Genomic DNA, 23865 nt, shown 5'->3' on the forward strand with positions numbered 1-23865 from the left:
ATAATGGTGATGATGATGATGATGATGATACAATTAGATGCTACATCAGGTAGTTTGAATTAAAACTATTGTTCAGTCTTTGATTCATGATGGAAAAATTTTTTTTTCTCGACTATAAAAGCAACCGATTATTCCATTCGGTGGATTCATTCAAAACGAAATTCTAAAATAGCATCTGCACTTCAACATATTCAACAAAGCAAAACTATTTGATTCGTGGTGAAATTTTTATTATTCAGATTGGTTTTCTACTGAAAAACCGATTGTCTCAATGAAGAATACAAAAAAGGTTTGTATGTAATATGTTCACATCTGATTAATTTTAAATATATTGATTTCATTTTAGGTTTCAATTTTCGTTTTTATTTCGTGTTTAAATTTTTTGTTCGTCACAAGTGACATTTTGTTGCTTGAACGTTATCCGGATCAACGACAAATTGAACATCGCGATTATGATAAACGTTTTGATGATGATTTTGAACAAAATGAATTTTGGTCATCCATACGTCGTCAAAATGATGATGTACTAAGAAGACAAAATTTCGATAGTGAAGATCGTCAAATCAGAAGTGTTGATGATTTTGAACGTCAAATCGATGATGATCGACGATTTGATGGCCAAATAGAATAAATAAACATTTTGATGAGCAAAGAATTGAAACATTTTGATGAGCAAAGAATTGAACGTTCTGATCGATTTGATGACTATCGAGAACTAATTGAAGAACGATTTGATCAACGGAGAGTTGAACGCTCTGATCGATTTGATGACCGTCGCGAACGTCTTGAAGAGAAATTCGATGAAAACCGTCGCGAACGTTATGATCGATTTGATGACCGTGAAGAACGTTTTGATCGAGAAGAAATTCGAGAACAATGGCAATACCGTAATAGAGATGATAACCGAATGGATGAACGACGAGAACGATTGGACACCGATAGACGAAGAGAAACGGAATCAAATGATCGTCGATCCGATGATCGAATTGATATGGACAGACGTAACGATGAACGATCAAATGAATTTAGCCGTGACAATGAACATCTACACGACAATGAACGTTGTGAACGTAGTGATAATGATGAATTATGGACTATTGAATCAAGATTCAATCGACGTGAAAATGAAGAGATGACCAATTCGGAACGACGTCAAGAACAACGTCGTGAAAATCATATTAATCATTTGTCACAATATTGGCGTATGGATCAATTTTTCAAACCAGATTCAACCAATCTGGCAACAAATTTATTGACCAATTCAGTACCAATTCTTTTGGCATTCTTAGCAACGTACAAATTTTTCAATGACAAAAAGTCATTCATTTAATTTATCCACACATGAATGAATTGATCTCATGAGAAACAAAAAACAAAATGCAAATCATATATAGCTAGTCATAATCATAATGATGATGATGATGATGATGATGATAAAACAAATTCCATAATCTCATAACATTTTTCATAATACGAATAATTTATCATGTTTTGTCTAGTTGCGTTTTTTTTTTGCGCATATTGTAGTAAATTCCAGAATTTGAATCAGTTTAACAGTTAAAAATGTTATATAATCATCATCATCAATCATCACACAAACACACATACATACACACACACACACGTTGAAATAATTCAAAGACAAAGTGAAATTTTAAAATTAAAATTTTCATAACCATTATTAAAGAATGAAAAGAAAAAAAATTTATTATCATCAATTTGAACTGTGTAACCGATATAAAATACAGCAAGCAGTAGCAGCAGCAGTAGCAGCAGCAGTAGCAGCAGCAGTAGCAGCAGTGATTGGCTTTTCCAAATTTGATTGATGTTTTTTTTTCATGTGTCTGAATAAAAACACGACAAAAGATGTTGAAAATTTAAAAAAAAAATGATATATTTCGAATATAAATGAATTATTGATTGGCTAAAATCGATAAAAATGTGACTAATAAAATTGAAATTGATATTTTTAAGTTAAAATATATTGGAATGACATTGTGTTTAAAGGTATTCATTTGTGTGTGTGTGTGTGTATAAAGATGTGAATGTAATACAATCGCAATAGTGATAATAAGTTATTATATAATCATCATCAAAACTTATGAATAAATGTTTTTATTATTCATTTCTTGATAACTATTCATTGGCATGAATGGTAATCCATTACCGGTTTGTATAATCAGATGTCTTGCTGGATTCATATCGCTTACTTTACGAATTGGTCTAGTATTACCATAGCAACATATTACATATTTAATTTCACGTAATAATTCAATACAGATGTGTTCCTACATATATATGTGCGGGTTAGATGAAATCAATTAATTTAATAAAAAAAAACAAATCTTTGAATCTACAGACATACCCTTTCTGAACGTGGAATATTCTCCATTTTCCAGATAAATTCACCGATACAAATAATAATTGCTATGATAGAACCGGCAGCCAAGACGACAAATACACCACCAACATTAGCCAAACCTAATTCACTAGCTGAAACGGATACTTTTTGTGTTTCTTTTTTGCCACCACATTTACCTTTACCGGACCACCAGCGATTTTTGAGCATATGTAATTTTCCCTCTTCTTGTAGTTTAAGAATGGCATCCGAAATAATCGAACGATATTGAGAATCAGGAGGCGTTGCTATACCATAACCTTTTGAATCGAGCAATGAACCAACTTGATAAAGATCGCATTTTCTTTCGACAATATATTCAATACTAGTCGATTCCATTAGATAGGCATAATCACCTTTTTCAACACGATCAACACCTTTTTTGTTCGATTCAACAAACACACTTGGTCGATATGATTCCATGAATGACCACATACGTGCATAAGTTGAAAAATTTGAATTACGAAAAAAAGCTTCAGTAGAGCCCGATTTAAGGCAACCATATGGAATTTTTGTTTGTTTAGAAAGATCTTCGGCCGATTCAATTGGATTAACCATACGTTCGACGGTAAGAAAAGCAGCCAGATTAGCAGTGTATGATGAGACTAGAATAAGAATAAAAAACCACCAGCTTGCAGCTAAAACTCTTGTTGATAATGAACGTGGCATTATGTCACATCCTTGCTGCATTAGGCAACCGATTGTAAACCAAAGTGTATTTTTCATTGAAAAATTATTTTTCAATTCATGTGGATCTTTAACACATGGATGTGGATTAACCCATTCGTATGGAGAGAATCGTGCGACAAAAAATAAAAATAATGTAACGCCAAGAAATGATGTGATTAGATACACCCATACATCCATGGCCAATGGTGACATGAATGAAAATAATTTCGGTGGATCTTTTTTATGACGTTTGTATAGTATACCAATACCTAAGCTCATGAAAGGCATAGTAAAATCAACGGCCGCTTCACGTTCATATGTTATGGTCAAATCAGCAACGGCAATATCGGCTTTCTATAAACGGTAGAATAGAATTAAATTGAATATATAGTAGAATACTTTAATATCGAAGAAAAAAAACACCTACCCCTTCAATTAATTCCTTAATCATTCCATTCCATTCACCACGTTCATTTCGTTTTCCATATACACCATCTTCAACTACTTTAATAACATATTTGAATTCAAGAATCTGAGCAATTTCTTTTATAAGATCAACACAATAGCCTTCAAAACGATCATTTCCGGTTCGATTTTCATCTTCAGCTTCCATACAATATGGCTCACCAAGAATTGTAACCACGGTCAATGTTTTATTTTTCAAGGTATCTCGATAAATTTCTGTCATTGCTTTAGTATAATTACTCATAAATGTGACCTTTTCTCCTGGTGTCCAATCACCAAACTATATATATAGTTATTATTTTCAAAAAAAAAGAAAATAAATATCAATTAATGTCAATCAATCAATCAAGAAATCAAATCTATAATGTGGCCACAAAATTACGTGTTTCAATCCTTCACGGGTCAATTCAAGTAGCAATAATTTGAAATCGATCCTGGAACCGGTTTCATCAAATTTGATCGGACCAGTGAAGCCATTTATTTCAATCTATATTCAATGCAAATGAAAAAAAAATTCATTAAAAAAACATGAAACGTCATGAAATTTTTTTTCATACAAACATTTCGCATATAATTTGATATTGTTGAACCAAAACGCCATGGTTTTTCTTTTTCGCAGCTTACATCATCTTGTTGAAAATTTTGATGGATTGTGGCACCATTTTTTGCCATTTCAGACAAAGTTTGAGCGAATAAACGAACAGCATCGTAAACAAGTGTCGTTTCGGTCTGTTTGAAATGGACATGTGTTTGTAGACAAAATAAACAAAAAAAAAAATTTACATAATTTAATCTCTATTCAGATTATTTGCATCAAATATATTGGAAGTAAAATTATATAAGTAAGTATATGATACAAAAGAACGAACGATGATGTCAATCATCATTCAAGATGACTATGTACGCAAATGTTTATTACTTACAGTAAAATTATGTGATGAAACCTGTCAAAATAAAGAAAAAGCGGTCAGTAAATTTTTTTCATTTTTACAAATAAATTTCCTATATATTATTTTTCAATGAAACAAAACAAAAAAAAATAAATAAATAAATAATTACCATTCGAACCATAGAATCAAATGAATCACCACTATTCCAATTATAACGTGTATTACTATCACGTTGAAGTTTATTCAAAATTTGTCCAAAATCTTTTGAATTCAAATCAACCAAACTGAAAGCAGAAATATTGGCGCCAACATATTGAAATTCTTCTAGATCTACTGTATGTAGATCTAATGAAGTGAAAAAATAATTATGATAATCGGATAACATATCAACTTGTTGAGCATGTTTTAATACATTGTAAATATGTTCCTGAGGTACATCTACAATAATATTTTTTATGGCCAATTTATGTAGCTCTTTAAATGTTGTACGATATTCATCACTGCCAATAGGAAATTGTCGTACAACGATCCGTTTTTCACGTAATGATGGATCTTTTAATATTTCTTGCATACGAACTAATGCTAAACATATTTATTTAAATATAAAACATAAATATATAAATATTTATATATCATTTAATTTTGTATCATTGAATATTCATTTACCTTCATTTTCTTCATATAAAATGGCAAAACTTTTCCAATTTTTTAATTTAATCAAATCTCTGAATGCATTACCCAATGCTAATGGATGTGGAAACAGATTTACTGAATGATTTGATGGTGGATCAAATTTAAAATCCCATCGCATTTCCATATGTGGTACATGTAATGCATCACATGTCGATTGAACGTGTGCACTGGTCTCCACTGATTGTGGTCCAAATACAACGGCAACACCATCATGAAGTAAACTACAAACTTTTTATAATATAAAAGAATTAAAATAATTTTTGTTTGGAATTAGAAAATTCTAAAATAATGATTTAAATTTATTTTTTACCTCTTTTAGAAGCTTGAAAGCTATCACAACGTTCCAATTTTTCAATAACAGCTTCAAGCCTTGTATTGGGCAATATGGATTCATCGTTAATTTTTTCAATAGCATCACGGAATGCTAATTCAACAGATTCATCACCATTCTCGAATAGTCCACCTAGATTAAATAATAATCAAATCAAATCATCATCACCATCATCATCATGATGCAAATGTAAACATTGTTTTTATTTTCATGAGTGCACAGCCAAAAATAAAAAAAAAATCCAATACAACAAGAGTGGATCTCTCTCTATATGGCTCAAGGGCAATATAAAAATACTATACTATACTATACTACTCACCTATTTTGACCAAATGTGGCAATGAACATTGAACCAGAGTGAATAAATTCCAAATGTAAAAAATAGATATTAAATAATCAAATGATGTAAAACGATGAAACGGTAACAAAATGATTTCGTTAATTTTTCTTTCTTTACGAATATTCATCGTCATTGTTGTTGTTGTTGTTCGATTGATGATTTTAGAAACAAAAAAAAGGAATCAATCAACAGAATTCTGTGGATTATTGCTTGATGAACAAAAAAAAAATTAAGGCTAAATTATGTGGTATTGTGGCATTCGATCATAATAATAAATTTCATTTCATTTCATTTTTATATATTCAAAATCAAATTATTTGATTCAATTTTTTTTCAAATGATTAGTATAGCGATTATATTACACTAATGATGATAATATAGCAGCATACAGAAGCTCGGAAAGGAAAAACATTTTTTTTTTCATTGAAAAAAAAATACAAATGTAACAGACGAGTAAAGAAATGTGTAGAAAAAAAAATCAAACATATTCTTTTTAATGCAAACCATAGAATCGGAATACGGTGCTATGTATTGTATATGATGACTGCAAAATACAATCATTTGGGCCGAATAACAACAACATCATCATCATCAACAATAATGCCGCAAAGAAAATTCCGTTCTGTCTTTTTTTTTCTTTTTTTTTTTATTCCATTTTCTTTTTTATTTTGTCTTGTCTTGTCTTTGTGTATATATTGTGAATAGTGTCGATCTTCGATCTTACTGCGTCTGTTTTATTTTTTATTTATTTATTTATTCTGCTCTTCATTATACTATTACAGAATATTATACATTGCATCCAAAATATATAAAACCGTAGCATCATGTACATTGTGTTCCAGGACACTATAGTTGAATGGGTAAAAAAAAGTTGAAGAATTGAGTTTGCGTCAAAAAAATGGATCCAATTCCTGTAAAAAAAAATGTATGTTAGTGTTGAAAATGAACATCTTTTTGTAGTGAAAATTTTCTTCATTCATTTTTTCATTCCATTCTTCAATCTTTTATACTATGTAAGAAAAAAAAACTTGCTGCTGCTGTGTATATATATATATGCGTGTATGTTGTTGATGTTGATAGTGCTTAAGGTTCAAATAGTGTTAGTGGATCCTGGAATTCCGGCACTATCTCCACTGTATGTGTGTGTGTGTGTGTGTGTGGGTGTTTTTAAAAGAAATAAGTGAGTAAAAGACAATTTTTTTTTCTTTTCTATGATTATTATACTATCCTTAGTGTGATGACCGAATTGAATGGGGGGAAAAAAAAAATTTTTTTTTTTGTTCCCGGCAATTCCGATTGATGATATCGGTCTCAAAACAACCATTATTATCATTGAAAATAAAAGAAAACTAATAGAATAGAATAAGAATTTGGAAATTGTTGAAAATTATCAAAAATTTTTCATAAAGAAAAAATAGCAAAATTAATTTATTTAGGCCTTTGGAAATTGATGATGGTGTTATTTATTTATTTATTTATTAATTTAGAATAAAACACACTACCATGATGGCATTTGTGTTATAAAGGAACAAACAAAAGAAAATGTAATACAGTAATCAAATTAGTAATTGGATACTACGTATCCCTTGCAGATATTATTAAACAACGTAAAATTATGTTTGTTGATCATAAATTCCCATGGATTAATTAAATTGTGATGGATTTTCCGGTGGGTCGAGCAGTCAAACAGGATATGATTAGGTTCGTGGTAGCTGTGACCGCATTCACAAGCGGGAGTTGATTTAACATTAATTCGGGGAAGGTAACTCATGAAATGACCATCACCTGTAATAAACTGTACGTTGTAGAAATTAGGCTTGAAGAATTTTGGGATTTGCGATTTTGGGAAAGTAGCTTTTGAAATTTTCGTTTACAATGATGGTGTTGTTATTCGAATTCAAAAACACACAAAAAGAATATCTACAATTGAGAGGTTTGTTGTGGTACAACGGTAACGATTGACAATATTGGTTTCGATATTCAGGAGAGTAAATCTCATTGATTTTCATGAATCTTTTTCTATCCAGACAAACCAACAACTAGACGATGCTTTTTTGAAATCGTCGAAAGACTCTCATCGGAGATTGCCATAATCGTAATAAGTTTTATATGGGAGTTCTTTGACATCTCTGGATGGGAACAAATAATATACCGTTCCATCCGGTTTTAGCTTATTTGATTTTTTGGGTTTTGGCCCAATTATACCCTTCGGTCCAATCTTTGAGTTCAATTAACGGTTCTGAATTATAAGTTTTGGATCCCGAAGCGTAACTTAACGACCATGAGTTTATCATATCGTTGATGGTTTTGATGAATCTTGCAAACGGTAATCGTTCTCGTAAAGTTTGCTCATTTTTTATTGTTAAATTGAATGCTTCTAAAGCATTATTTGTTGAAGGTCCGTGGATATATGCACCTTCATACCAATTTCAGTGTGATGATAGCCACTATAATGTAATTCACAAAATTGTTTTCATTTTTTTCCATTTTTCCCAGCATAACAAACTTGCTTTTTCGAAAACTTTTCGGTTTGATAGTATTTGTGTTGAATTTGTAATGAATCAATATCGTCCATAATTGAATTTCGGTTATACGAATCGACCAAATTTGAATGTTTGACCATGTTTTTTTCTGGCATGCGCCCAACACATGATTAAATTAAATCGTCTGAGAGGTTAAATTCCTCTTTGAATGCAGTTCGGATTTCATTCGATGCATCAGAGATCCAAAATTCAGGCTCTAAGCCTTTATTTTTGAGAGAATTAAACATGAATTTAAAACTTGCTTTTGATTCATTTGATTCATCTTTAAATTTAATTTTTTCGGAAATGCTCTTTCGGTAGTCGACAAATTTTTGATGGTTTCAATCCATACAGAACTGGATTTAAGTAAAGCTGAAAAACTTTTAGCGTTTTCCGTGTCATTCCAAGAATTTGCTTCGGCCACACGTTCAAATTCGTCAAGGAATGTCTCAATAGATTCCGATTCATCGTATCTATTTTGGTTTCACTAAAAATTGAACATGGAACAATGGTAGAAAACGAAATAAAGTCTTTATATATGTATTAACTCGCTCGGACTCGGAATTTACGGTCGGAAACATGCTCGTTTCTCACACCGTCATTCTCGATCGAAAAAGGAAGTGGAGACAATAGGCAGGAATATGCGCAGCTAGTTGACTTATACAATATAATCATTATGATAACAACGACACAAATACAATCCAAAAGTAGAACGTGGCTTATCATCTCTTATCGAGAAAATCAAGAAATGCTTTTTATAGATAAAACAGCACTCGATGCTGACTCATTGTTCAAAACGTTGACGACGGTTTATATATCACGTTACAATTCATAACAAACGTTACAAATGCTAACAACAAGTGGAGGCCCCTACACGGGTGAAATTTTTTTTTTTATCTTTTCAACTGTTCCAACTGCAAAAAAGTGGGATACCTTCCTAAAGTTCAGACGTTGACGGACCGCTCATATATCACGTTACATTTTTTTTTTTTGGGAAATTTTCCATCAATCTCTTGCTCGAAACAACAATACGAAACAATGGTTTATCATCATCATAATTAATCTCATATATATGACAATACATAACGAATGGTCAATATTGCCATTAAATGTTGTTTGATAAATCTCAATTTATTGAGACCGATAATAATAAAGAAAATGATGGATATATATCATATATGATGTATATACGATATATAAGTGTGTACAAAAGAAAGTTAAAGTGAATAATATACAAAAGATTGTAGCATGGTCATAGCAACATTTATAGCCAAGAGATGTGTGTTAAACGATGAATGAAAATTTTCCAATTCACCCAAGATTATTTTTGTTTGGCAATATTTTTAAGTTTATTTCGTCTTATAACGCTATATACTTGGGTTTGTTTCAATACATTACCTTCTTTTTTTAGCTTTTCATAAATTTGTTTCGGTTTTTGTTTTTCTTCAATCAACGATATTATTTTGTTTTTCAATTCTTTTGTTAGTCGTTTATTTGTTGTGATGATTTTATCACAATTATGATTTTCGTTGTTTTTATATAAATGAATTAATTTAGAAAATTTGTCATATGAGGTAAAGATGCGTGCTCGGCATTGTTTGTCTTTACTTTTTACCTGGAAAAATTACGATTAAATTATAAAAATAATATTATCATATATTGAACACATCATATAATTACCTTGTTACATCGGTAATATTGTTTCAAATATTTTTCAGTATTATTCCGATACCACTTACTCCAATTTTTACCAATAAATTCTTCAACTTCATTATTATTAAAAATTTTTATTAGGTGCCAGTTATGATGATATGTTCTATAATAATTGGATGAAATTGTTTCCGAATCTGAAAAATCTTCGCATGAATAATATACACTATCAGAATCATCCATTATTAATTTGTTGCACACTGAATTAAAAGGAGAAAAAAAAATCAAATTTTGATGATATTCACAATGTAGAAAGTAAACAAAAAAAAAATCAAATGTTTGAGTGGAAATTTTTTTTCCATGACGTGTTTTTATTTAAATCGCAGAAAAAAAATCATATGTTTGAACATGAAATTTTTTTTTTTTTGGTCATGACATGTCACCAATCCTTTATTTTATACGGTCATTCAATAATAACAATTATTATTGACGAAAACAAAAAATGAACGAAATAAGATATCCAAATGAAATTTGAGTAATATTTTGTTTTGAGTTTTTATTTTGTCACATGTGGCCATAGTTTTTTTTTATTTGGTTCAACATCAACCAAACAACGTATTGTATATTGTGCATTTTTTGACTATTACTCAATTTTTGTTATGTGTTTTGTTCAACATATTCATAATAATTGAATATAAAATGATAGTGATGATGATGATGAATAAAAATGTTAAAAGTTTTCATTAGATAAAAAAAAATATCCTTCATCATCATCATAATCATTATAATCATCATCATTTGTAAATCTGATAAAGTAAAATGGAATATTCTGTGGAAAACTTTTGTGTTGATTATTTCCCGTTTGATTTCATCGTTAATTATTTGCTGTACAGGATTTTTAATGAAATAAAACTTTTATATACTTTAGTTTGACTTTTTTTTCAGTAATCATAAGATTAATGTAATGATCAAATGAGAAATGTATATATTTCTTTTTTTTCTCTCTCTCTCTCTCTTTCTATCTCAAATATTCAATCTCATGAGTTAATTTGATTTTTATTGGAATTCTATTTATAGAGAAAAATAAAACAACAACAACAACATAAAAACATGTACAAATATCAAATGAATTTAAGAATATTCCAATATAAACCAAGATTCAGAACAGAAAACCGCAAAAAACATTGAATTCAACATTGAACAAATATAATTTATTTATGTTTTTTTTTCCTCATCATTCATAGGATATCATCATTAACATTTTGTCTCTATCCAATGAATGAATATGAATCCCATTTGATTCTAGATTTTTGTCATTTGATCTGTATGATTATTTTATCCATGCCGAAAAAAAATAATAACAAATGACAATTCGATGAAAATCATTGGATTGAATCAGAATTCTTTGACTTTTGATATTATTTTTTTCCTGTTATGGAAAACACAAATCAAATCTTTTTTTGCCAATATCTCTAGTATTATACAATTATTATCGATATTATTGTTGATGCCATTGTTTATATACCATCGATGATGATGATGATGATAATTTTTTTAGCTAGAAAAAAATAGAAGGCTAGTGGAGAAAAAAAAACATTAATTCAATGCATTTATCATAGCAAAAAAAAAAAATAAATAAATAAATAAATGCTGGGCCAAATCCATTCTCTTCATTCGTTTCAAACAAACAAACAGCAACAAACAACAACAACAAAATTTTCTTGTTTGGCCAAAATCTATTTTTAGTTATTTATAATTTTCAATTTTACTTTGGCCCAGCATGTGTGTGTGTGTGTGTGTGTGTGTGTATTGTTGTTATTCATCATGATTATGATGATGATGATACTGCGACTATAATAGTTTCAGCAACGAAAAAAGAAAATCATATCAAAAACATTAATTTCATATATCAGATAATAATAATAAAAAAAACTGTGAGCGATGATGATTGTTCTGGGCTATAAAAACAAAGTCTGTTGTGACATGAACAGAATGAAATTTTTTTTTTTTTTTTTTTTTTTGATTGTTTAGCCTGTCCTGAATCAATTGTTCAAATGTTAGATCAGAAGAAAAAGACCAAAATTATCATTTTTTTTTTAGAGATTAGCCAACACGAAAAAAAAATCAAAAATCTCCCACATTCCCGACAAAATAAAACTACACATCATCTTTAGCAGAAAGAAAAACATCACACCATTGTATGATGATGATCATCGTGAATGTGAAACCAAAATAAAACAGAAAAATAATTCATTTTTTTTTCTTCGCATCACGGATCAATGGTGTGTTGTGTGAACCAATAACAAGAAGAGAGAAAGAAAAGCGAATGAGAGCGAGAGGGGGGGAGAGAGAGAAAGAAAAGAAAGAAATAAAATAGGATCCGATCAATTCGGAATTTTGAATTTGGCATAATAAATTTGAATTTGAATATATATATGATCCCGACAGTTTTTTTTTCTCTCTCTCTCTCTCTTTTTTTTGTTATCTGTTACCAATATGGGAGGAAGGTGAAAAAAATGAAATGAAAAATTTTTTTTTTCACACTATACACACCTTTTTTTTCTTTGTCCAAATAATGAATGAATGAATGTTTTTCTTTTCGTTTCATCATCATCATCATCATCATCATCAACATCGACCTATCCTACTGACCCCATAATCTTTTTTTTCTTTTCTTTTTTTCACCGTTATTCATTTGTTTGTTTGTTTGGGAAAATATTCGAAACGACAATGTCTGTCTGTTTGGACTCTTTTCTTTGTTGTTCCTTATTTATTATTTTTTTTTTTTTTAGGAACTTGATTTTTTTTTTCGTTTTTTCATCACATACACACACACACAAACAATATTATATGGACGCAAAGAGAATCAAGTTTGACTAGATATAAAAGATTATTTAGATGAAATTGATTCGATTGTGTTTTCATTTCATTCATTTTTGGTTTACGTATATCAGACTGTTGTTGTATGGCCAAGGTGTCATCATGTCGTGAAATGTTTTTTTTTTTTTTTGATGATCCTAGTTGTATATAAATAATAATAATAAACAAGTGAAGTGAAAGAGAGAACGAAACATATCTGAGATTGATGAATAAATGAACGGTCCAAAAAAAAATAAAAAAAAAACAACAACAACAAGTGTTCAGACTTGAATCATTATAATCATTGTAGTATCATTCGTGAATTGTTTGCCATTTGTTGTGTTGGAATTTCTTTCATCGATTTTTTTTTGAAAACAATGGATCAAAAATGTAAACTTTTATAATATGTTTATGTTTGGCTTTGAAATTTTTCAATTATTATTTTTTTTGTTTTGTTTATTTATCGATACATAGATCATTATCATCATTTTATATTGACCTTATTGCCTTTGATCATAGTTTTTATTTGGATCAATTCATCATTGGTCGATTGTCAGGCATATAATGGTCCAATTTCTCGACAGGTTGAAGTATTTGTCAATGTTTATGATCATCCAAAGACTGGATTCTCATGTCAAGGTAAAAATCCGGGTCAATATTATGCCGATCCAGCAACAAAATGTGCCGTTTATTATGTTTGCATACCGAATCCCACCGGTACAATGAGTGCTCAAAGTTTTGCTTGTCCTAATGGCACAATCTTCTCACAAGCTACCCGTGTTTGTCGGCCACATGAAGAAGGTATGCTTCGTTTTTTTTATTTGTATTTATTTATAATCAAAGCAATGAATAATGAATTTGTTTTTCTCCGAATTCTAATTCAATTTCTAATCTAATTTGTTTATTTTGTTTTGCTTATTATTTACATAGTATTTTGTCCATTGGCAGCTAGATATTATGATAGCATTGATGGTAGTATTGATAATCGAGGTGAACATGTAGATTTACCAACATTGCCTGAGTTGTCAAAACCAGTAGCCGCTCCACATAGGCCACAGAAATCTTCTAGCAATAAACCACCGAAATCATTGCCCATCATATCATCATTGTCGGACAACAAACCGATACCGAAATTAGCATCAGCGCCAACATCATCTTCATCATCACATCACAATTCATTTAATATAAATAGAAATTTTCGAAACAGTCGTACATTCAGTACAACTAGTACGACAACATCGACAACGACAACAACAACACCTCGTCCTTCTTTACCCCCACAACCATTACAACCAACCGATTTAGGTGTTGCCGATTATGAATATGATTACAGTGATTATAATGAAACTGGCCTGGTAAATGCAGCAGCAACATTATTACAATCCACTATATTGAATCAACAGCCCAATAAGGATTCTATAACGAATATGGCTATTAATCAAAGTGGTAATGACCATGAAGATGATGACACATCAGATAGACGACGACGTCGACGTAAACGTAATATAAGCTTACAAAAGCAACGTAAAGAAGAACATATGAATCATAAATTAACTGAATCATTATTGGCTGAACGTACAAAAAGTTCAGAATCATTTCTGGTTCCAACAGAAATTTTTAGCTGTGAAGATAAAATTCATGGTTTAGCTTATGCTGATTTAACAAATGATTGTCAAAAATTTTTTGTATGTTTATCATTTTCTAAAGGTAAAATGATGGCCTATCGATTCGATTGTGAACAAGGAAAACGTTTTAATCAACAAAAAGGTGGTTGTGATACAAAAATCGATACAAAAACATGTCAAAGAAATAGCCAACATTATTTTATCTACAATAAATGGTTTAAACAGAGTAAAAAACATTTATTAAACAAATCAATTTGAATGGACAGTAGAAGAATTGATGAAAAAAAATAACGGATTGACATGTAAAACAATTTGATTTCCGTTGAAAATTTGTAGCTTTATCAATATATGATCATTATTTTATTATCGTACATCTACATTTATTATTTTTTTTTCTTTTCATTATCATTATCATTATAATCATAATAAAATATGATCATCATCATCATCATCATCATCATTTACATTGTATCTGTCTGTGTGTTTGTGTTTGCTTGTGTTTGTTTGTGTCTGCTTTGTTCACTTAATAAAATATATATACAAAACCGATAACAAAATCGAATTGAAGATTTTTTTTCAAATTTTTTTTGTACATTTAGTTTCTCACACACACACACACACACACACACACACACACAAATACAGAAAAAAAATTTCAATTCAAAAGAAAATTATATTCATTCGATAATTTCAACTATTGAATATTTGTCAATCTTAATTTTTGAAAATTTCGACCTGATTTATGGTCCTGATCAAATATCATCATCATATTTTTTTTTCTATCCAATTCACATTACTATCATCATCATCAAATGAAAATGTTTCCTGGAATGAATAAATATTGCTATATTATAGATATTTGATGATAATTATATCTAAATATTGATTCTTAAAATTTAATAATAATGGATGGATGTTTGGATTCAGAGAACAATATGTGTGTGTGTGTGTGTCAATAATCATTGAAGATCGGTCGATTGATCCAGAAAATGTCAATAGAAAACTTTTTTTGTTTTGTTTCATTTATTCACACAGACGCAAACACACACACATAATATATGCGATTAATGGAAATGTTTCAACATTTCCAAAGAAAGATTTCAATCAATGAACTAAAATAAATTGTATACAAAAAAAAATTTGAATGAATCCTATCAAATGATTTAATCGATCAAATGTTTAGCATTTTTCTATTCACTGGATTGATGAATATGCTAAATCCAAATGATGACTATTGATTTAGGTGCATTCGGTTGCATCAGCAAGAAAAAAAAAGTAGTGAATTTGTTGTTTTTTTTTGTCTGGTCTTGCAAATTGATTTTGCACTTTATTTGACTACATATTACTAGATTGACTATTTTTTCAATTTTGTTTTGCCTTTCTACTAAAATTTAAATTTCAAAATTCTATTCATAGATTCAATATATATTATAATTTGCAATTTGCATACGATTCTTTTATTGAAAATTTTTTTTCCCTTCTCAAAATTAATGCGTAGATTTAGAGAGTGAGAGAAAAAAAAACAAATCAAATCAAATGTTTCTATTTCGACGTTCATTTCAAAAGCAATGATCATAGCCACATGAAAAATATATGACTCGTGGACACATAATAATGATGATGATAACAACGAGTCACAGAAAAATGATCATTCATCCCATTGATGATTATTGATGTGTCTGTGTTTGTATTGACAATGCTATCAATCATCAATCATCAATTCTATTAACGAGAACAAAAAAAAAATCTATATTTTGCTCGAAAAAAAAACCTAAAACGAAATAAAGAACAAAACAACAAAAAAAAATTGAGTCACATGAATGTGAGCAATCATTGATTGATTGATTGATTTTTGATAAGAAAATACGACAATGATTTGATTGCACTTTTTCTATATAAAAATTATCAATATAAACATCATGATGATGATGATCATGATGATTGAATGACTTTTATTTAGTTCATTTTCAATTTTCATTTCTCTTCTTCTATAGCTTGTTGTTGTCACTAAAATTGTTAAGTTTGTTCGAATTGACGAATACGCATTTTCTTCAAATTTTTTTTTTGGTTCTTTCTTTCATTTTTTTTCACATCAATTTTGGAACTACAAAATGTTTTTGAAATATTCATTACTTTTGTTGTTCACCATAATAATTACATTCATTAATTGTTTAAGTTATAGAGAATTGTTTCAACAAGAATGGAATACATATAAAGATTATCATCGTAAATCATATGATGCTAATGAAGATGAATTCCGTTTCCGTGTATTTATGGAAAACAAACATTTGATCGCTAAACATAATCAAAAAGCTGCTCGTGGTGAAAAAAATTATACACTTTCTTTGAATGAATTTGTTGATTTAATGCATCATGAATTTGTTCATATTATGAATGGCTATAAATATGATCCATCACGACAAACAAAAAATGGTGCCAGTCTTTTCCTTAGTCCACATAATATTCAAGTACCAAGCGAAGTTGATTGGCGAAAACATAATCTTGTAACACCGGTCAAAAATCAAGGCCATTGTGGTTCATGTTGGTCATTTAGTGCCGTAAGTAATTAATTATTTGATTATTTTTTGAAATTAAAATTCTTAAATGTTAATTTCAATATTTCAATATAGACTGGTTCTTTGGAAGGTCAACATGCTCGTAAAAGTGGTCATTTAGTTTCATTGAGTGAACAAAATCTTGTTGATTGTTCAGCAAAATATGGTAATAATGGCTGTAATGGTGGCTTAATGGATTATGCTTTCCAATATATTGAATCAAATCATGGCATTGATACAGAAAAAAGTTATCCATATGAAGGTAAAGTTGGTAAATGCCGTTATACACAACGTGCTGTTGGTGCCACAGACACTGGTTTTATGGATGTACCACAAGGTGATGAACAAAAATTAAAAGAAGCCGTAGCAACTGTTGGGCCAGTATCAGTGGCTATCGATGCATCACAACCAACATTTCAATTCTATGATGGTGGTGTTTATGATGAACCAGAATGTTCATCAACCGAATTAGATCATGGTGTATTAGTTGTTGGTTATGGTGTTGATGAACAAAGTGGTCAAGAATATTGGCTGGTTAAAAATAGTTGGGGTATTGGTTGGGGATTGAATGGTTTCATTAAAATGGCACGTAATAAAAACAATCAATGTGGTATAGCTACAGCTGCAAGCTATCCATTGGTTTAATCAAACCAAACAAACAAACAAAAAAAATTTTCAATCATCTAAATAATTAATATTACAATTACAATTTTGCTATGATGAAAACAAAATTTATTTTTTTTTCAATTATTATTATAATGATGATGATGATATCAAATTATATGAAATGTTGGCAAAACAAAAAAACAACCCGAACACATCCCGATCCAAACTAATTTCATTCTAAGCTAGTAGTAATAAAAGTAAAAAAAAAAATTGTCAAAAATCTGTTCATGACATTATCACATTTCATCATTTCATTTGATTCTAGCCTTTTTTTCAGAATTTTTTTCATTCATTCATTCATTCCATCCATGTGAAATTCATTCAATGCAATAAAAATTTTTTCGCTTTTTTCATTCATTCATTCATTCATCTGTTTATAGTTTATAAACATCTGTTGTTTGATATATTAGAAATAAAAATAAAAACATCATTTAATCCATGAATTTAAAATGTGCCTAGATTCAATTTCATTATTATTCACGTGAAATTTTCTTTTTTTTTTTGCTTGCTCAAAAAAATTCCAATTATTCTAGATAAAAATTTTTATTGAAATTTTTTTTCTCTCTTGCTATTCTGTTCAGGTTTTATTTTTCTTTGTTTTTTTTGTGTGTGTGTGTGTGTTGCCATTATTATACACACACACGGCGAATATTTCACAAACCTACACAATGTTGAAATTAAATTAGGAAGTACAGTAGTATCTCGATTAATGATGATGATGATGATGATGATGATAGTAAAAATGTTTCATCAAAAGCAGAAAAAAATGGTTGTTTAATAACTTTGTAACAAATTGAAATTTTTTTTTCATCCGAGTTATCGCTGTATTGTAATCAGAAAAAAAATAGAATCAAACCCTCTCACCATCATCAACAACAGCACCACCCAAGAGACCAGAACGATCAACAATAACCCGAATTTTTTTTTTCTTATCCTCATCTTCATCATCATTCAATATTCAGTATTCACAGTTGTTGTAGGTGTGCGTGCTTGTGTGTGTGTGTGTGTGTGTGACAAATAAGGAAACGTTATTTCTCTCACTTTCTCAATCTTTCAATCCATCTTACAAATATATATATTATAAAAATTTAAAATCTAACAAAAGCATCAAACAAAATCATTGTGGATTTTCTTTTCTTTTCTTTTTGCTTTTTGATGTTGTTGTTGTTTGAGGTGGCAATGATATATAGCGTTTAAACATTGGAAAAAAAAGAAGGCAGAAAAATAAACCTGAAATGGTTTACCTGATTATACTTAAAATACCTGCTGAAAATGGAGCGCGTAGGCGACCATGAGCCATGATGTGTTTTTGGTTAATATGAATTGTACTGACAATTTCGTTTCAATCATCGCAATCTTTCATAGTCATCAATGATTTATATCGTCATTATTCACGGCAAAAATCCTAATAATCTGAAATTTTTTCAGGAAATTGAGGAAAAGATCAATGACCACAGTATCTATACCAAAAATATCGTATTTCTTCTTATCGATTAGCAATAATAACAATTTGTACGCAACTTTTTCAACGGTATCAGGTGCAATGCACAAGTGATGGCTGACCCTGCGGTACCAAACCGAAGGCCGAAAGCAACACGCCGTCATAGAAACCCAATTATCCAGCTATATTGACCGTCAAGGATTGATACCTTTTTACCAAGCAGGGGGGGCGGCGCAGCCGCCACACCTGCGGGTATCCAGCTATATTGACTGTCAGGAGTCAGCCCCGCGGGCCAGCCTGGGGCAGGCGCGAAGCGCCTGTACCGGGCTGGTATATATTATAAAAATTTAAAATCTAACAAAAGCATCAAACAAAATCATTGTGGATTTTCTTTTCTTTTCTTTTTGCTTTTTGATGTTGTTGTTGTTGTTGTTGTTGTTTGAGGTGGCAATGATATATAGCGTTTAAACATTGGAAAAAAAAGAAGGCAGAAAAATAAACCTGAAATGGTTTATGAGCGCGTAGGCGACCATGAGCCATGATGTGTTTTTGGTTAATATGAATTGTACTGACAATTTCGTTTCAATCATCGTCATAGTCATCATCATCGTCATTATTCACTTAGACAAAAAAATAGAAATTTTTCAAGTAAAACAATTTGGAAACTCGATCAGAACAATTTGAGTTTTTCATTATAATTATCATTTTTTTTTTGGTTAGTTGACGTTGTTGTTGTGATAATAGTAATAATAATAATTAGAAACACACGAACATTTATATACCAGGGTAAAAAAAAAATTTGTACTGGGTGTGTGTGTGTATTTAAAAAACGTGGGGGGGTGGTGGTGAGTGGAGTGAGAAGAAAATGTTGTTCACCATGAATCTTGTTTAGCAATGGATTGTATAAAGGGGGCAAAACGGTGTAGTTGATGTATAAACTATACCGTATGTTTGGAGCGTATCTTTTTTTTTTTTTTTTTTTGGTGGAGCCATTTTTCTTCTTCTTTTTTTTCGCATGAATTTCATTCTGTAATAAAATTTTTTTCTTCTGTATATATCATTTCATTACCGATGTTGATCATCATGATCAAGGATAATGATTAAAACTTGAAAATGTAATGCTTTGCTTTCTCTTCTTTTTTGTATGAATCAGTATTAGTAAATGAAATAAATTGCAATGAACTTAGTCACAAAATATATGTCATATTGTCTTATTCTGAATGTAATGATGATGATGATGATTTCATACATCAATTAAATCCTTGCCAACAATTAACAACGAAACCACACGAAAAAAAAATTCATAAAAATCAACACGTGTCAATGGATCAACCGTCAGTTATATTAGAATAGCAACAACTATTTTATCGACTTAAGAACATGCAAATTTTTTTTTTTTTGTTGGCTGATTTCCATATTCAAATCAAGTCAATCGTATATTATATATGAATAATTATTGTGCAAATTTCGTGAAATCAATTTTCTATTCTCAACAGAATATTCTCGACATTTCGAAAGCAGAACAAAAAAAAAAATTATTTTGTTGGCTGCTATAATCACACAACCCAAAAACTCAACTCAACTCAACTGAACTTAACACAACAAATAAAAATGAAAATCATCACTCATTTGAATAAATGTATTGACATTCAACAACAAATTCATTACTAATTTTTTTATTTATTTGTGTCTCAAATATGGATCTAAACACCCTGAAGAAATAACAAAAAAAAAATCTTTATTTAGCTCAAGTCTTGTGTACAAAATTTTTTGCCATTCTCTTTGGTCTTTTAATTACAACAACAATAATAATAATTGTTGATGATAGAGTTGGCGCCTACATATTTTTCTAATAGTTGATCCAATTTTTTTTTGTTTTAGTTTTTGTTTTTGTTTTGTTTTGTTTCACAACATTCGTCATTTATTCATCCTGTTGACTGTCGAATTTGATTGAGTGTAATCACGACGGGTGTGTATATCTGTATGTATGTATGAATGACAAGACAACACGACAATGTCCATACAACAAAAATCATTGTTCATATCGATGATTATATCGGTATTTATAACTTTACCACAATCAACAAAATCCACAGTCTGTCCACCACGTGATATAATAATACCATGTAAATGTGCCAATTATTTTAATCTTATTGAATGTACAAATATAACATCGGATATTGATTTGAAAAAAATATTCATCAATCTAAAGAATGAATTAAATCGACAACATGCAAGACCGGTTTATGATGAATTGAAATTGGTACAAACACAATTGACACATATTGGATCGATTGATGATATTTTTTCCGGCATTTCATTTCGACGTATTTCATTGTCACGTAATAATCGATTGAAACGTATTGAACCAAACGCATTCGATTCATCACGTAATATTACGACAGAAATTATGATTGAAGATAATGAATTATTGGGCGCAAATCATGATGATAATGTTGCATTATTCGATACTATCAGTCGATTTGTTGCACTAAATACATTACATTTAACCGATAATGGCATACGATTCATACCAAAACATGCATTTAATCGTTCACAACCAGCATTACGAGAATTATTTCTAACCGATAATCAAATCGAACGTATTGAAGATTATGCATTCACCGGTTTAAACACTATACAATTGATCAATTTGGATGGTAATCATCTTAATAAATTATCATTACATTCATTGGAGATTGAAAACACTACACAAAGTTTGTTACGTATATTTTTACGTAGCAATAAAATACAAACGGATGCATTACCACCTGGTATATTCACTCACCTAAGGCGAAGAATCTACTTAAATATGAATATCAATGATTTGTCAAGGATTCCACAAAATGTATTTCAAAGTTTTTTTAAACGTCGTTCAATATTATCGGTTGCAAAGAATCCGCTCAAATGTGACTGTGATTTTAAATGGCTTTTGGATCAAGGTATTGTTTATAATTCATCAAATCCAGATGGTGATTATCTCTTACGAGATTATCGATGCATTTTAGATAATGATGAACGAATTATTGATGAAGTAAATTATAATGATTTTAATCATTGTCCAGTATCATCAATGGCACAAACATTGGAACAATGTCTTGCTCAAGCATCAGATCAGGAACAGGAATTATTCTGTTTAAATCGTTGTAATGTAAATGACCTTTATTTAGGCCGAACAATTCTTGTCATTACATTTTTCATTTGTTTTCAAAAATTATTTTTTTTGTGAAAAATTTAATTTTTTTTTTCTAAAAAAATTCAATTCATTAAAATTCTTTAATTTTGCATGTTTTTGGTATTTTTTCATTTTATATTTCTTATACGATGCCAAATAATAATAATAATAATAATAATAACAAGAAAAAAAATTGAATAAATTCAATAGACTAATCAATCATGATTATCATTTGCAGCCATTTGAGCATAAATTCGTACATTGTATAAATGTTTTTTCGATTTCAAATGATTATTATAGGAATTTAAACTTTTGAAATTTTTACTACAAACATCACAAACATAAAGTAAATCTTCATCATCATCATCATCATGATCATCATTGTTATCAAAACCATCATTTTGTGATTGTAATTCTAAATCGATGGATTCTATTTGCTTTTCAATGATTTCCATTTCATCATATACAATATCATCATCAACTGTTGGCCGTTTTGTTGTTGTTTTATTCTTTTTTCCTTTTTTCATTTGTCGTTTATTTTCAATTTCATTATCGAGTGTTGCTTCCAATTCTTGCCATTGTTCTTCCGATAATTTAAAACCATTCGTTTCAACATAATTATTACTATTGTTTAAATTTTCTTGGATTTTTTTACGCCGTTCTTGTTCAGATTTTTTCCTATTATCACGATTCTTTTCGGCTAAATGTTCAGCATATTTTTTCATTCTTTTATCTCTACTACGTAACCATTTGGCCAATTTCTAATGAAATAGAAACATGAAAAAAAAATGAAACTTAATCAAAAATCAAAAATGATTATACTAACCTGAATATTTAAATTTCGTTGTTTACGTGCTTGTTCTCGAATTTTTTCATTTTCTCTTTCCATAAAACGACCAAAACGACGATTAGGTGCCTGTCGAATATCATATTTATCCAATTGATTAAAACTAATGGCCGTTTTGAAACTTTGCCACATATCATAAAAATATTTAACCGATTTCAGATCACTATTAGAATCACCAAATTGTGGATATTCAAAATCATTTGGATCATCATAGAAACGAAGTTCTTGTGCAATGATATCTTCAAATAATTTACGATAAACAGTATAGAAACCATTATCATCATCATTATAACCATTATAACAATATGGTTGAAAATATTTTTCATCAATATCATATTCGGAAACATCAATTAAATCTTTATGGAATACATCACGATGATTATCATACCAATTACGTTTCTCTGGATCGGAAAGTATATCATATGCTTCTTGTATACGATTAAATATGGCTGTTGTTGCAACAACATTATCCAGATTTTTATCTGGATGATATTTCAATGCTAATGAACGATAACTTTTTTTAATCTGATCGATTGTTGCATCATTTTGTATGTGAAGAATATCATAAAATGTTTGACAATCATTTGAGCTCATTTTGTTGAATATTTAATGAAAAAGAAATTATTTTCGATGAATTGATAAAATATGTAAATTTTATTTTGGGGAAAAAAATTGATTGATTTTTAAAACAAGAATAATAATTCCACACAACCTTTACTCGATTCACAATAAATAAATT

At 29.6% G+C, this 23865-nt stretch overlaps 6 protein-coding genes and 1 long non-coding RNA gene across 7 annotated transcripts; 4 read left to right on the plus strand and 3 right to left on the minus strand.

Annotated features, from left to right (window-relative positions):
• The first annotated feature begins 141 nt into the window (after positions 1-141).
• On the plus strand, positions 142-1716 carry LOC124495986 (uncharacterized). The gene is made up of 2 exons (XM_047059446.2): positions 142-289; positions 347-1716. The coding sequence occupies exon 2, from the start codon at positions 644-646 to the stop codon at positions 1328-1330; it is 687 nt and encodes a 228-aa protein (XP_046915402.2). The 5' UTR covers positions 142-289; positions 347-643; the 3' UTR covers positions 1331-1716.
• Positions 1717-1869: 153 nt separating this feature from the next.
• On the minus strand, positions 1870-6110 carry LOC124495962 (glutamate receptor ionotropic, kainate 2). Its single transcript, XM_047059416.2, has 10 exons — positions 5766-6110; positions 5426-5578; positions 5089-5343; positions 4592-5004; positions 4456-4476; positions 4094-4261; positions 3915-4019; positions 3495-3812; positions 2366-3421; positions 1870-2288 (listed from the first exon to the last, which is right to left on the minus strand). Exons 1-10 carry the CDS (start codon positions 5917-5919, stop codon positions 2100-2102), a joined length of 2832 nt encoding a protein of 943 aa, XP_046915372.2. The 5' UTR covers positions 5920-6110; the 3' UTR covers positions 1870-2099.
• A 3308-nt stretch (positions 6111-9418) lies between these two features.
• LOC124492262 (uncharacterized) lies at positions 9419-10303 on the minus strand. Its single transcript, XR_006959014.2, has 2 exons — positions 9989-10303; positions 9419-9923 (listed from the first exon to the last, which is right to left on the minus strand). It is a non-coding gene; the product is annotated as an uncharacterized LOC124492262 (long non-coding RNA).
• A 2514-nt stretch (positions 10304-12817) lies between these two features.
• LOC124499095 (uncharacterized) lies at positions 12818-15312 on the plus strand. The gene is made up of 3 exons (XM_047062955.2): positions 12818-13207; positions 13292-13618; positions 13748-15312. The coding sequence occupies exons 1-3, from the start codon at positions 13195-13197 to the stop codon at positions 14698-14700; spliced, it is 1293 nt and encodes a 430-aa protein (XP_046918911.2). The 5' UTR covers positions 12818-13194; the 3' UTR covers positions 14701-15312.
• A 1016-nt stretch (positions 15313-16328) lies between these two features.
• On the plus strand, positions 16329-17883 carry CtsL1 (cathepsin L). The gene is made up of 2 exons (XM_047056689.2): positions 16329-17000; positions 17073-17883. Exons 1-2 carry the CDS (start codon positions 16554-16556, stop codon positions 17640-17642), a joined length of 1017 nt encoding a protein of 338 aa, XP_046912645.2. The 5' UTR covers positions 16329-16553; the 3' UTR covers positions 17643-17883.
• Positions 17884-19844: 1961 nt separating this feature from the next.
• Positions 19845-22391, plus strand: LOC124493568 (oplophorus-luciferin 2-monooxygenase non-catalytic subunit). The gene has a single exon (XM_047056667.2). It carries the CDS (start codon positions 21119-21121, stop codon positions 22331-22333), a length of 1215 nt encoding a protein of 404 aa, XP_046912623.2. The 5' UTR covers positions 19845-21118; the 3' UTR covers positions 22334-22391.
• Positions 22392-22477: 86 nt separating this feature from the next.
• Positions 22478-23859, minus strand: LOC124493576 (dnaJ homolog subfamily C member 21). Its single transcript, XM_047056678.2, has 2 exons — positions 23106-23859; positions 22478-23040 (listed from the first exon to the last, which is right to left on the minus strand). The coding sequence occupies exons 1-2, from the start codon at positions 23718-23720 to the stop codon at positions 22495-22497; spliced, it is 1161 nt and encodes a 386-aa protein (XP_046912634.2). The 5' UTR covers positions 23721-23859; the 3' UTR covers positions 22478-22494.
• Positions 23860-23865: the final 6 nt, after the last annotated feature.

The sequence above is a fragment of the Dermatophagoides farinae genome, chromosome 5 (genome assembly GCF_024713945.1).
Source record: "Dermatophagoides farinae isolate YC_2012a chromosome 5, ASM2471394v1, whole genome shotgun sequence".
Classification (NCBI taxonomy): domain Eukaryota; kingdom Metazoa; phylum Arthropoda; class Arachnida; order Sarcoptiformes; family Pyroglyphidae; genus Dermatophagoides; species Dermatophagoides farinae.